General features: G+C 35.6%; 1 protein-coding gene across 1 annotated transcript in view; it reads right to left on the bottom strand.

The window, feature by feature from the left end:
• Positions 1 to 910: 910 nt before the first annotated feature.
• PRKCI (protein kinase C iota) overlaps positions 911 to 13,468 on the bottom strand; it is a 33,759-nt gene continuing 21,201 nt past the window's right edge. The window contains exons 10-18 of the mRNA XM_063306453.1: positions 13,344 to 13,441; positions 12,249 to 12,335; positions 11,179 to 11,314; positions 10,161 to 10,248; positions 7,715 to 7,840; positions 7,150 to 7,229; positions 5,908 to 5,997; positions 4,493 to 4,608; positions 911 to 3,309 (exon numbers count right to left, since the gene is read on the bottom strand). Coding sequence (XP_063162523.1) covers positions 3,222 to 3,309; positions 4,493 to 4,608; positions 5,908 to 5,997; positions 7,150 to 7,229; positions 7,715 to 7,840; positions 10,161 to 10,248; positions 11,179 to 11,314; positions 12,249 to 12,335; positions 13,344 to 13,441 — 909 coding nt within the window. The 3' untranslated portion in view covers positions 911 to 3,221. The remainder of the gene's footprint in view (positions 3,310 to 4,492; positions 4,609 to 5,907; positions 5,998 to 7,149; positions 7,230 to 7,714; positions 7,841 to 10,160; positions 10,249 to 11,178; positions 11,315 to 12,248; positions 12,336 to 13,343; positions 13,442 to 13,468) is intronic.

The raw sequence follows: 13,468 nt of genomic DNA on the forward strand, positions 1-13,468 counted from the left end.
GCATAGTTCTCACTTTTGCATAAAATAAATTTCACACACGAGTGATCTAGCATGCACACTTTCTCTTAATGAAGCGTACTTTAACACATTAGTTGTGAGTATGAAAGCACTGCGTGGTGTTGGCAAGCTACATAGTACCCTAGGGGGACAAGTAACAGATTTGCTATTGGCACTGCATGGTTACTTTAGTCCTCTCCCTGCCCCCAAAACAAAAATATCAAGTGCAGAAACGGTACTTTGGAAGAAAGTTCACCTTTCAATAAGGCTGCTGTTAATTAACGAAGGAAATATGGGACTTACAGCTTCAGCTGACCAGAGAACATAGCGATGGAAGTAGTTCATACCCTGCATTGGTGTGACACATAGTAATCCAGCTTATCATTCTTTACTCCTCTGCCAAATAAAGGAGTATAGCTGTAAGCAAGCATGAGTTCTATGCTTATCTTGATTAGGTGGACATTAACCATAAGGTCGGCCCATTGAGATTCTCACTGCATCACGTCCTACAATGCAGTGGACCTCTGTCAACAAAGGTGGACTTTCTTTTGCAGTTTGCATAGCTCCCTGAAGAAGGTTGCTACGGTATTGATGAACCAGGGAAAACAAAAGCACAAATGCAGTGGATACTGTCTGATACCTCCTTACTCCTCCTATGCTGGTTTTCGATTATTGCAGGAGGAGGTAGACAGACACGGATGGGACCACTCTGAAGTGGCTGATCGTCTTGCCTGCATTCCAGGAGAAAAATCTAGGGCAATACACATCACTACGTGTGCGCTCCTTGCTGGAGAAAGCAGAGTTAACCGTAAGCGAAAGCCAGTGTTTATATTACTCCGACATGAAAAGTAGCAGATACAGTTATTCAAAGGGTCTTTGAGAAAAAGAGTACAAAGAATCGCTACACAGGATGTAAACAAAAGCCCTGCTTTTTTATTCTTAAACTTAAAAATGACAGTTTAAAAAGTATGTAGAAATTTCGGGAGATGGTTACACAAATATCAAAGGCAACAAAAGAAGGAAACACGCAACGGAACAGAACTAGTTGAGTGAAAACATCCACCAATACAGTTTTCATACAAAAACGAATGTTATTTCCCATCATGCTGCATTAGCTGTCCATATCTGAATTCCTAGTTCAATTATTTTAAAATAGCTTCTACATTTTAATAAAAAGATTTAAAAATTAACACTTTTTAATATCGTGGTGCTTATCTGAAACAAATATGAAAAAAACCTCAAAAAATACCCTTGTTTTAAATATTCAAATCTTTTTTAAAGGTGACATCACAACATGAAACATATATTACACACATACACAGACAGGCAGACAGACACATTTACAGGATGGGAATGGAAGCAACTCTATCTGTAAATGCATTGATTTTGTGCTTAGAAGCTGAACATTCTTGAATATTAGAATTTTATTCTAGAATTGTGCGAGTCAGACAATATACCTCTGGTAGAAAACCATTTTGTCCCAAGCCCACTGTTAAGTAGCCTAATTTTATTTGCTGTAATCAAGAAATCTGAAAAGGAAGAGGGAAGGAGCCAAGCATTTAAGCTTATACCATGGAAATAATCTCTGCCCACCCCAAAAGTTTATCAAAGATAATTCACCAGATCTAAAATTTACCAGGACTAAAAGAATGATGTTCAGATGAACCCTAAATATGACAGAGCTTGTTAACATTCTAATGAAAGCACAAGAATGAATTAATTTCTTTTTTTATTTGAATAATACAAAATAATTCATACTATTCAAATAAGCAAATGTTCCCTTAATGCACTAATGTTCAATAAATGCCACAGTAACAAAAAGAGTAATTTGTATTTGTGAGGATGATCTGGCTGGGACATCTGTCACCCCACTGATTGCCAAAGTTGACTTGGCTGATGTGACTGGCTATGCGGGTGTCCCCTTTCTCTCTCATCGCTCCTTATGCACCCCGATTTGTATTACAGAAAGCTAAATATGATATATTTGGGTTTGGGCCATCACAATATTTTGCATTAAACTTGAAATTAGCTGGAGTATACTAGCTTTCCAAATTATTGTGTTAAGTAATTTATGGTCCCTGTTAAGCTTATGAAAATAGTGGCATGAGGTCTAATTTGGGAACATCAGCTGCCTATTTCTACTATTTGCTTCCTCAAAAAGACCCAACTACTGAAGTTTTCTGCTTAAATTAACACTATACTTTCTGAACCAAAAAGCTGAGGAAGGCACTTGTTTATATAGCATAGGTGTATCAAAGGTGAATAAAAAAATTGATTTTTTTCTTTAAATTAAAATTTAATTTCTTAATTAATTTCTTTAAATTAAAAGTAATGAAATACATGTGCTTAATAAGAAAATTCTCTTTTACAATAGAACCATCAATGTCACTGCATCCATTATTATCCTTGGTTCTATCACTGTTACGGGAAATGCTGTACCACTTCCATTTAGTCTATAGAAATAAGAAGGCTTCAGTCGTAATTCTTAAGGAATGCAGATAATATGATGTTCCAAAGTCCCAAGTGCCACAGCAGGGTAATTCTTGGAAAGTTTAATCAGAAGCAAATCCCACCAAATTCAGTGGGTTGCGATAACAAAGCCAACTCACAATAAATTCAGAACGTTTACAGAACGGGAGCAGATTTTTATACTACATGCAAACTCCTATCTTGTGTGGACATAACATTTACTATAATCAATGTGGGGATACTTCTTACTCTGCAATTAGTTTTTAATCAGTGTCTTCGAAATGAATTTGGTAGCATAAGTAGTTTAATTTGGACAGTGGACTAAGTAAAGCTGAAAGATGGAGGAACAAAAAATATGCAGTCTTATGAACTGTCTCTAAACCTAGTTGTCAGAAAACCACACTTTATATACAGTTTGCTGAACATCACTTAATGCAACAGTAAATCTATCAAACACAAAGTAACATTACAAGTGAAGCAGAACATCTGGCAAAATCTTTTATTTCATATTAGACAACTTCTGGCCAGAATAATTACCTTGTGTTAGACTCCAGTTTTGGTATAATTGTTATTATCCTTTCATTTCTTTTTATATCAATAAAAAGTATTCAGCTTACAGCAAGTTAATGATACGTTGTGATAAAGTTCATTCCAGATGGCAAATGCATTTTATCAGTTGCTTCCCAACAGAAACATTGTTCACCCATGCAGGAAAAACATCAGTAAAAAAGATGGCACAGGTTAGACACAGGAGATCAGACACATTCCTCAGCTGACATCAGAAGGGGATTGATATATTCAAAGCCTTCAAACTCAGACTGATCAATCTTCTTTACAATGTCACTGAAAGTAAGAGCAGGAATATCAAAATTAAGTTTCTAATCTAAAAAGAAAGTAAAATTATAGCAGTCAAAGAAAGAAGCTTGTAACAAGGCCCTATACGAACAGTTCAGCTGGCAGGATTCAAAAAGACTTATTTCTCCCAAGTTAAAAACATTGTTTTTACTATGGTATTAGGAAACGGGTTAAGCCCTTCTCCTATCACAAAACTGCAGTTCAAACTACCTATGACTGAATGGATGCAGAATCAAGATACAATAACTGATAGGCAACAACGGAAATTTCACATTAAAAACATTACGTTTAAGTATTTAAATTACACCTAGAGAAAACGGATCTGTTTTACCACTGGTATTGATTGTTTAAATGGACAGCGCATTCTCTAAAAATTGTTGGAAATATAAAAACCAGGCTGGATATTTTTTCAATATTTGTGGGAATGTTAGAGTTCAACAATAAAAAAATAATTTAAAATAGAATGTGACAAGTTTTAAAGGCTGGATTTCTTTTCCAATATTATTAGCCTTACATTCCCACAAGGCAGTTTTGCACATGGCAACTGCTGCAAGGATTCTCTCTACTTCTATTGGAAAGTACACACAATTCCTTCTACAGAAGAATGGCTAATCAAGCTATGCAAATGCACCTTGATGTCCACCATAATTTCATTATTTCAAAATAAATCTGGCACAGAATTTAATTCAACTTGGAAACAATTTTTTGGACTATAACTGCATTCATGGGCTTGTACTACACCCGAAATCCAGATTTCTCTTAATACAAAGTTTCAATTGCCCAGATAGAAATTACTATAATTCTTAATCTCATTTTGTGATTTATACTGCATTGGTTATTGATTTCATATATTATTTGGATTTTAACAATGATTTCTAGTTTTTAAAATGATATTGTATACTTAATTATTTAAAATTAATCAATGACATACTGAAAATGTTAACCTAATTCTATGATGCTTGTAAATTCCCTATTTATCCTCTTTGTGCCTTTGTTTTTTCCCTTTCCCCCCCTCTTTTATGGGATGTTGTTAACCCTAGCAACCAACTTTATGAACATGAAGCTTATACATAGCTCTCTTACACTCCACAGGGTATGGTTCCGTGAGAGCTGCTAGGTTTACAGAAGAGTATTTCTTCTGATGTATTAACTTCCAAAATCATTTACTTACTCATCATCAGGTGTGAGTTGAACAGGTTCATTGGTAAACTGGGAATCAAAGTTGTCCAGACCAAATTCTCCAGAAATATTTGGCTTAAATGGAGGAACAACTTGTTTTTGTTCCATCTAGGAATAAAGTCCATTCACCATTAAAATATAACTTTTTATAAATAATGGGTAATCTTTCCAAAGTTATTAAAGGCAAAATACGGGCAATGAGGTTGATCTGACCTTTAATTTTACCATTTACTTGACTGCTTCACAAATTGAACTCAGATTCTTAACTTAGCATATTATCATAAAACCTTTGAAAGCAACGGTCTGATTGTGCTTTTGAATTATGCAAATGGGCAATACACTGCAGAATCCATGTCTTAATTTAGAGAAGTACAAATTTCAGAGAGAAGAATATTTTCCAATATTTTCAGAAAAACAGACATTTCATAGAAATGGGAATACTTAAAAAAAAAACATTTTACAAATTTAAACTTGTCCCAATACTTCAGAAACATAAAACATATCGTGTACGACTTTATTTTTTCATATGCCTGGTATATTAAAATATTTTCAGTTCTGGATGGCAAATAATTGTATTGCAAAGTATCCGATGAGTAAGATTTCAAACACATGAAAATGTAATGTCATAGCTAAAATAGGCGCTTAATATGCTGCATTCGGGACGCTTATCTTTCAATACGGAGCTTTTTCAGCTTCTTTGGGCAGCATTTCTCTTTTGTGGATTTCAAAAGCAGATTCACATTCCCAAGAATTCCTTCAGCTTCCAAGACCTTTAGTCCTTCGCTGTCCTCTTAAGCAAACAGGACAAATTATTCCTTAGTTCTAATTTAAACTCTACAGAAGTACTGCTGCTTCTAACTCACTCACTCACTCACTCACTGCACGCTAGGTCCTCTGATAGAGGGAGGTCGACCTTCACAAAAGTAAACCAGAAAGCCTCCAAGTAAGAAAGCACGGTGTTTTCCTTTCTCCTCTTGTGTTACACGATCATGCTCCTGATAGCAGAAGTTCCTCTGGCTTTTTCCAAGTACTGCTTATTCTAGCCCAACAATTATGTAGCGCAGAGACTTTAGAAATAATTTTGGGAAACTAAATAGTTTTAATAGGTTGCCATAGTTATTTTATTCAGTGTTCAAAAGGAAACTATTTCTTAATTCTTTTAAAAATGCAGGAAAAATCTAAACAACCACACGTAACAGATTCCTCCCCCTGAATTTTTTTTTTGTCTGAATGAAGTATGAACTCTTATTGAGTTCTACATGGCAATATAAAAGGGCAACTATATGGGGAAATCTCAAAAGTTTAATAACTTTTTATTATCAGTATCATAAACTGACTGCTTTAAATAGGACTACAAAGATCCACTGTATCTAAAGCTCTTAAAAAGCAGTATTTACAGATGCTTACCAGATCCCAATCAACGTTACGAAAAAATGGATGTCCTTGAATGTCTGCAAACCCTGTTTGAGGATGGCATCCTAAACGTTCTTTTGGATCCTATGAATGAAAAAGAAATAAGCATACAGTTGAATAATAAAAGCTAAATGAATACTTTTGAAGTGGATAAATAGGACTCCTGCACAGTTACTATCTATATCCAGGCCATTAAACTTTTAGCAAACCTGGGGCATCATGTGCCTTCACACAGACAATGCCCTGAATCACAAGTTTATTTTTTGCTATTCTTATGCCAATGTTTGACAGCTGGTACATTTGTATAATTTAATTACAGATTAAAGTTATGTCTCAATTGTAAGCTTATAATGCAAAGGCAAATTCATTTCCAGCTACCGCTGTAACCCCATGCCATCTTTGTACTTCCATTTCTTAGCTAAGTAACATTCGTGTTAAAATAGCCTTGAAAAATTTGTTTCTGCAAAGGGGAGATCTTCATGCAATTTTTCATTATGCTTTTATGATCACTAATGAGATGAATGAAACATGTCTGATTTTTTAAAGTTACTGATTCTTCTTTTAAAGCTATTCACCTTTAATGCTAACACAACAATTAATTATTACTTTATGTTAACTATTCAATTTAAGAAATTGTACATGTACCCAGAGATCTTGAACCTCCAACTCATAGGTCTACCTCTATTCACCAGCCATTCCCACTTGGCCTGTGGTACTTCACAGAAATCTCTCCTCTAAAATACTGTATTTCTCCTGCACCAAGAAATAGGTGATGCTATTGATAGGGTTATGGAGGCCTCTCTAATCAATCCCTTGCCTGGATATGGGGGAGCCATGCAAATAATTAAAAGCTAAGATTAAAGAGACAAGAAATAGACTGGCTTTCTTCCATTGCAAGCAACACGCAGAAGAGGCAGGTTTTGACTTGAACCCTTCCACCTGACACCGTTAAATGTTAAACACTAATCACCCATGCAAGGCCAAGCATCATTCTCAGTTTGGCTCTAAACAGCCAGAGGAAGAATTAAAGCTACAGTCTTATGCATGCTTGAATTGGGAGCAGATTCCATCAGTGAGTTTTGCTTCCAAGTAAACCCAGACTGAAATAAAACCTCTGGGCAAATATTTTTCATCTGCTCTCATAACAGACATTGGCTTTGGTTCTTCTAAGGATTGTTCTCTCAACTTTGCAACTGTACCGCGGAATTTCAAACTATATATGGCACAAGCTCTCACCTTGTTTAAAAAGCTTTTTAGAACACTTGCTGCCTTCACAGAAAGGGATCGTGGGATACGAATTTGCTTCTCCAGAATAACTAGAAGAAATAATTAGGGGCACTGAAATTTCATAAGTTTAGCAATATCAACATATGTCTGGGGACTGGAGTCCAAGTCCCCTTCAAACTGAATATAATTTCTGGTGACTTCATGGACACAACCACGTAGGGATTTTTCACCAATAATGCTGAAGGGATTTGCTACTGCCTTCTTTCAAGGAGAACAATGATGTAATCTTTCCTATCTATTCTGTTAAACCAGACAATTTTTTAATGCCACACAGTGTCTTTTTATTAATTTTCAGTTAACCTTTTTCTATGTTGCTATCTATGGAATATGTTTTCTTTCAGCCACAAATAATTTATTTGCATCTTCTATGGTGCTTTAAGTATATGAAGTAATTACACATATATTTTCAGCAAACATGAATGTGAAAATCAAGAGGCAGGATCTGCAATACTCTTTAAGTTTTACCATGTAACACTTTTCCTTCATTGAATACTAGCCATTTAGAGTAACTAACCTTGGAAAAGATAATCTTCTGTATTTTGATCAGGATTATCAGAACTTCCAACAATGTCAAATGGAGATCTTCCTGCCATCATTTCAAACATCAGGACACCTAAAGCCCACCAGTCCACACTAAATCCTAAGGTTTAGAGGAAAACAATATAACATTTTAAGGAGCTTGATTAAATCAACGTATTTACTTTAAAAAGATTATGATAATGCAATAAATACAGCTAAATTAAGAGCTTAAATCTGACAACAAAGATTTTGAAGTAGCCTATAAGCCAAGGAATTCCAAAGTTCTCCAATCTCATCCACCAGTTTTCTGATTCTCTCAAAAATTCTAAGAAACCCCGATTCTGTTTTAACAGAAGATATTCCCCACACACAGAAACATAAAATGTAAACTCATGGGCCGGGGGTGTTTCAGCCAGCATTCTTGCCAACAAAGCTAGAGGAGATTTTATATATATACACACACTTGTTTTAATGAGTGTTTTTCTCTTACCTATAGCCTGAAATAGCATAATATAGCAAAGCAGTTTGACAACTCGGCCTACATGTTACTTCATTAATGACATAAACTGGGTTCACATAATACATTAAACTTGGGCTAACAAACACAACTGCTGGGTTCACATAATATAATTTCCCCAAATAAGCCGTATTATGATTTCACCTGATGTCTGGTTAGACAACGGTTAGACAATACTGGCTGGATTTCCCCATTAAAACTGAACCTGACTTTATTTTAGCCTAGTTTAGCACACTGTGTTAATACATGCACTGGATATTTATTTGTTCCTAAACTGACTTTAGCTGAATTCAGTGAAAGGCTAAATATACTCCTCTGTGCATAATGTAATAAAATTTTGAGAGCATAAAGGCTTACAATCGTGCAGAAAGTTTGTGAATTCTTTAGAATTATCTGTAATCCTACACTATTGTGACCAGAGCTTCATTTAAGTTCCATTAAAGAAATGATACACAAAACAGTATCCTGGGTCAAGACTTTATTGAACACAGCCAACTTTCACTGTCTTTGTCATGCTCCATGACCCACCTTTATTTAAGCTTCAGTTCAGAGACATACACAACATTCTCCTGTAAAGTACACAGGCACAATCGAGAAAGCACTGTTCCCTAAATGACCGGGAGCTGCCTTGATCTGAAGGCTGCCAAGCAATCCCAAATCATGATACTCCCATGACAACTCGCTTAGGGTGAGATTTTTTTGTAGGAATGCAATGTTTTATTTAAACATACCTTGCTACAGCCCCCTGCAAAAGCCACTTTTGGTCTCATGTCAGAGCATTGTTCCAAGAGTCTACTGGGTCACCCAGGTGCTCTTTGACAAATTTAAGTCAGGCAGCAATGTGCTTTCTGAAAAATAGTGGTTTCCTCCTTGGTACCCTCCCATGCACACCACTTTTCAGTGTTTTCCTTATGCTGGACTCATGAATGCAAGAGTGACCTGCAGCACTTCTGATGTTATTTCAGGGATCTTTGCAACCTTCAGAGTGTTTGATGCCTTGCTTTGGGGTAATTTTTGCTGGCAGTTTTCCTTGGAAAATTAACAATTCTGTATATTCTTCATTGGCGCACTATCTTCCTGACCATGTATTGCATGTTTTAGTAACCCTTTCCAGCCTCATTAGGATTGACAACCCTTTTTCTGACACCCACAAACATTTCTTCTGATCAAGGCAAAATTCACTTCCATAGACCTGTCTCATGAAAAGTTGACTCCATTGGCAGCAACCAACATACTGTACATGGTTCCTTTACAGGGGAGGACCTGTACTGACTGTCATTGTACAGATTAAAAGGTCTACTCAGTGTGCCCCTTAAGAGAGCTGCTTATCCTAGCGTTTCACATGCTTTTTCCAATAAAGACAATGAATGTTGGCTCAACATGTTCGATAAACACAGAACACAGCACATGGTTTGATGTATTGTTGTTTAACCAAACTTACTTACAAATAGGACTTAAATACAACTCTGACCATATGGATTTCAGAAGACATAGGAACATAAATATCTTGGGATCTAAAAAAAGGCAAGATCAAATTTCAACTTGATTTTAATTATAAAAATTAAATCAGTAAGAATAAGCTGTGGAAGATTCCATGGTATCTGGTAGAATCAACGAAAACCATCTCACAAGGGTGTTGTGAGAATAAAATGGGAGAAGGAACCATGTATGCTGCCGTGTGCTCCTAGTATAAAAGTGAGATAAAAATGTAATTGATAAATAAGAGCAGGGCCAAAACATACTTTTCTGAAAGGTGTACTGTACGCTTTGATCAATGGCAAGATTAGAATTCAGAGACAGATTCTCCAAAGTGAATGCCATTTACTGATTATGGAAAGCACAAGGCTTGGTTGCAGTCTTGCTTGTTCAGGATATTAACCACTCATGTTTTACAAAATATGAGATTGACAGGTGTAAAAGTTACCATAATCTTCTCCACGTAAAATTTCAGGAGCAATGTAATTAGGAGTGCCACAGAAAGTGCTGGTGGTATCTCCAGGTCTTAATCCCTCCTTTTAAAATGGAAACAAGGAAAAAGGTATGTTACACTAAGTTCAAGCATATCTTCTGCTTCCAATTCATTTTAGGAATACAAGAACTGCACTTATTTTCTAGCAAGGGTAAGACTTAGGATATGGACATTCTGGTTGCTTTTTGTAAATATAAGGTAAGGCATGCAACTGCTAACAAATTTCCTAATGATCTGTATTTAATTTCCTTCTTGCCTAGTATGTACACTTTCATCATTTTAAACAAATACATTAACATTCTGAACGAAGATTTTGTTCCGCTCTCCAACTATTGGGCTTATCATAATCTTTCTCATTTTATCTCCTGAGCCACTGTTTTCCAAAATTATACAATATTGTTTGATGCATTTGTACAACATTGCAATGCCAATGCTCAAGGAAAAGAAATCTCAGAACAAGCACTTAGGTCTGGAATCTCTGTGAACTTTAATTCCAGGCTGGAACAAGCTTACATTTTTCCCAACACAGGAACTGAGAAAGCAATAGTTTAATCAAGATGCCTGTAGTACATTAATACGCATTCAAGTAAAACTTGAGTTGAACCAACCATCTGGGGCAAAGAGGTATCCATTATACACAAATGTATCTCACTGGTATAGCTGATATCACTTATGTAATTACATAAATGATATTTTTACATCATTTATACAAATGACATAAATTGATACAAATAAAACATTACACAAATGACATAAAAGACATAAATTATATCAAGTATCACCAACCAGTGACAACTTTGGGGCTGAAGTTCATAGGAAAATTTTGTTATCTACTCCACTAAATGGAGGTCCAGAAAACCAAGGTTTTACTTCAAGTTAATGATTTTTAAGCTTTCAAAACTAGTAGTTTCTGATCAAAAGGCATCTATCTAGAAACATTCAGACTTCAACACGTGGAGATTTTGCTTCTTACCTTGCACATGCCATAGTCAGTCAACTTGATATGTCCCTCAGAATCCAGCAATACATTGTCCAGTTTCAAGTCTCTATAAATTATTCCTCGTTCATGAAGATAGTTTAAAGCTAAACTGATTTCTGCAGAGTAAAACCTAAAATGAAATTTTTTAAAAAAACCATAACACTTCCAGAAATTTGGAAGGATCCCTGCCCCGCCTACCAAGGCATTTTTCACAGAAAAGTGAAAGTGTTTATTCTCCCCTCCCACTGCACCTTTTTGGAGCATCCCATCATCCAAAACACAGCTCCCAAACTATCTATTGGATGGGAAGCTCCATGGAGTATTTTGAATCAGAAACAATCATGAATTTCCCTGTTTTTCATCGGATCAGCTTTGTGCTTAGTTGGAGTAAATCCCTACTAACTGTCTCACTACTAAGCCTCTGTACCCAAGATGCAGGAATTGCTTTTACAACTCATCTTGTTACTTTTTAAGGTTTGCTTTTTATATGCTGTTATCTGAGAAAGCTGGGAGAAGACAGGTATAATTACTGGTACCAGCTAGACACCACCACGTTTCAGTTGAAGCACCAATAATTGCATGGAGTAGTAACGGTGGTGATTATTGTTAATTACACATTAACAGTAATTGCTACTTTTTTGGCTTTGAGTGACAAAAAAAGTTAAATAGTTTACTATCAATTCCTTAGCAGTTCTGGAGACTGTTTAAGGCAGAACTGAATCTACTGGGCCTGGAAAAATCAATCTGCAGCTCTTGACAAATTCAAAAAAATACGCTTGGAAAGTCAAAGAAAACTAATCTAGAAAAAATATGAATATGTAAGCAGAGAGAGAGGGAGAGAGAGAGGGAGAGAGGAAGATTGTTCTCCCCTTTCTCAGCCAAGCTGGAAAGAATAAGCCCAAGAGGCAGTGCTGGGATTAGAGCCGTTCAGCTCCTACAAAAAGGAGAGTGAGAAAGCAAACATCCTGATACCCGGGGAAAAAACAATATGCTGCACTCAGATACGTTTGTTTTCTCTCTAACCCCGAACCGATCTGCAAAATTCACATCAAAGAAGCACACACCTGGCATGCTCTTCTGGCAATTTCCTTTGTCGCTGCATGTGAAACATGAGATCTCCTCCATTCACATATTCAATAACAAAAAATAGCCTGAATCACAAAAAGAGATTATATAATAGATAATTCTCATATATCCTGTTGTCATCATTCACTGTCTTATCACGTATGTATCTTAAGAATTCATCGTTCCCACAATATTACGCCCTCACCATTCATTATAAAACGTATTTATTCTTTAGCAACTTGTACGGGGTTTTTTCTTTCATATGACCATGCTCTGTTTACAAATTTCCCTCTCACTTTTTTTGTCTGATAATGAGGACAGAAAATAGGGAAAATACCAACCACCTCAGGACTCATTATTTCTTCTTATTAAACCTTCCTTAGAGAATTTCAGTGAGAATTTATTCTAAAAATTCTTCATCACTATACAAGTATGGAAATAGTAGAGCAGATATGAAAATGACTAAAGATTAATTTATCACAACCTACTTGTGGTGGTGTTTTCCACTCTGTCTTCCCTGGTTTTCTAATCCTAGTATCAAGTGCTGCATCTATTTCATATAGGCAGTTGTATTTTCAAAGGGGCATTTACCTATTACATTTACTTTGTTCACATCACCACTCCTTAATCAGTTTTTCCACACTCAAGGCATTTTTTTCACTTTTGTATTATTGTAATCTTTGTAATCTATATCTGAAGTTTCCAAATACTATTATGTAAAAACAAACTCAAATCTATTCAGAATTCTCATGGAGTTATTCTGTGTTAGCTTGTTATAAGACTATAGTCAAACAATATTTCTTCGCACTTTAGGTCTCCTCCTTCTCCTTAAGGCTATCAATGGTCTCTCTGTGAAACATCTATTCTCATCTCTCCATCCTAAAAACCTTTTGTAGGCTGTTTTATGTGACAATATTCTTAATTATCTGGATGATTTCCTTACTTCCTTTCTTCTGAAAATCACTTCTGCAATTAAGTAATGATGTAATTATTAAAATAAAATGAAAGCAATACTTTATTTTTAAAAAATGTAAATGATCTCTTATGAAAAGAATAGAAAAATATATGCAAAAAAATCTTACTGTGTAGTTTACCTGCTTTCTGTCTGGAAACATGAATGAAGACCAACAAGGAAAGGATGATTTGATGCTTGCTCAAAGACATGCTTTTCTGTTTGAACCCAGTCAATATCCTATTATAGAACATACACAGAATACTC

The sequence above is a fragment of the Candoia aspera genome, chromosome 6, assembly GCF_035149785.1.
Source record: "Candoia aspera isolate rCanAsp1 chromosome 6, rCanAsp1.hap2, whole genome shotgun sequence".
NCBI lineage: Eukaryota > Metazoa > Chordata > Lepidosauria > Squamata > Boidae > Candoia > Candoia aspera.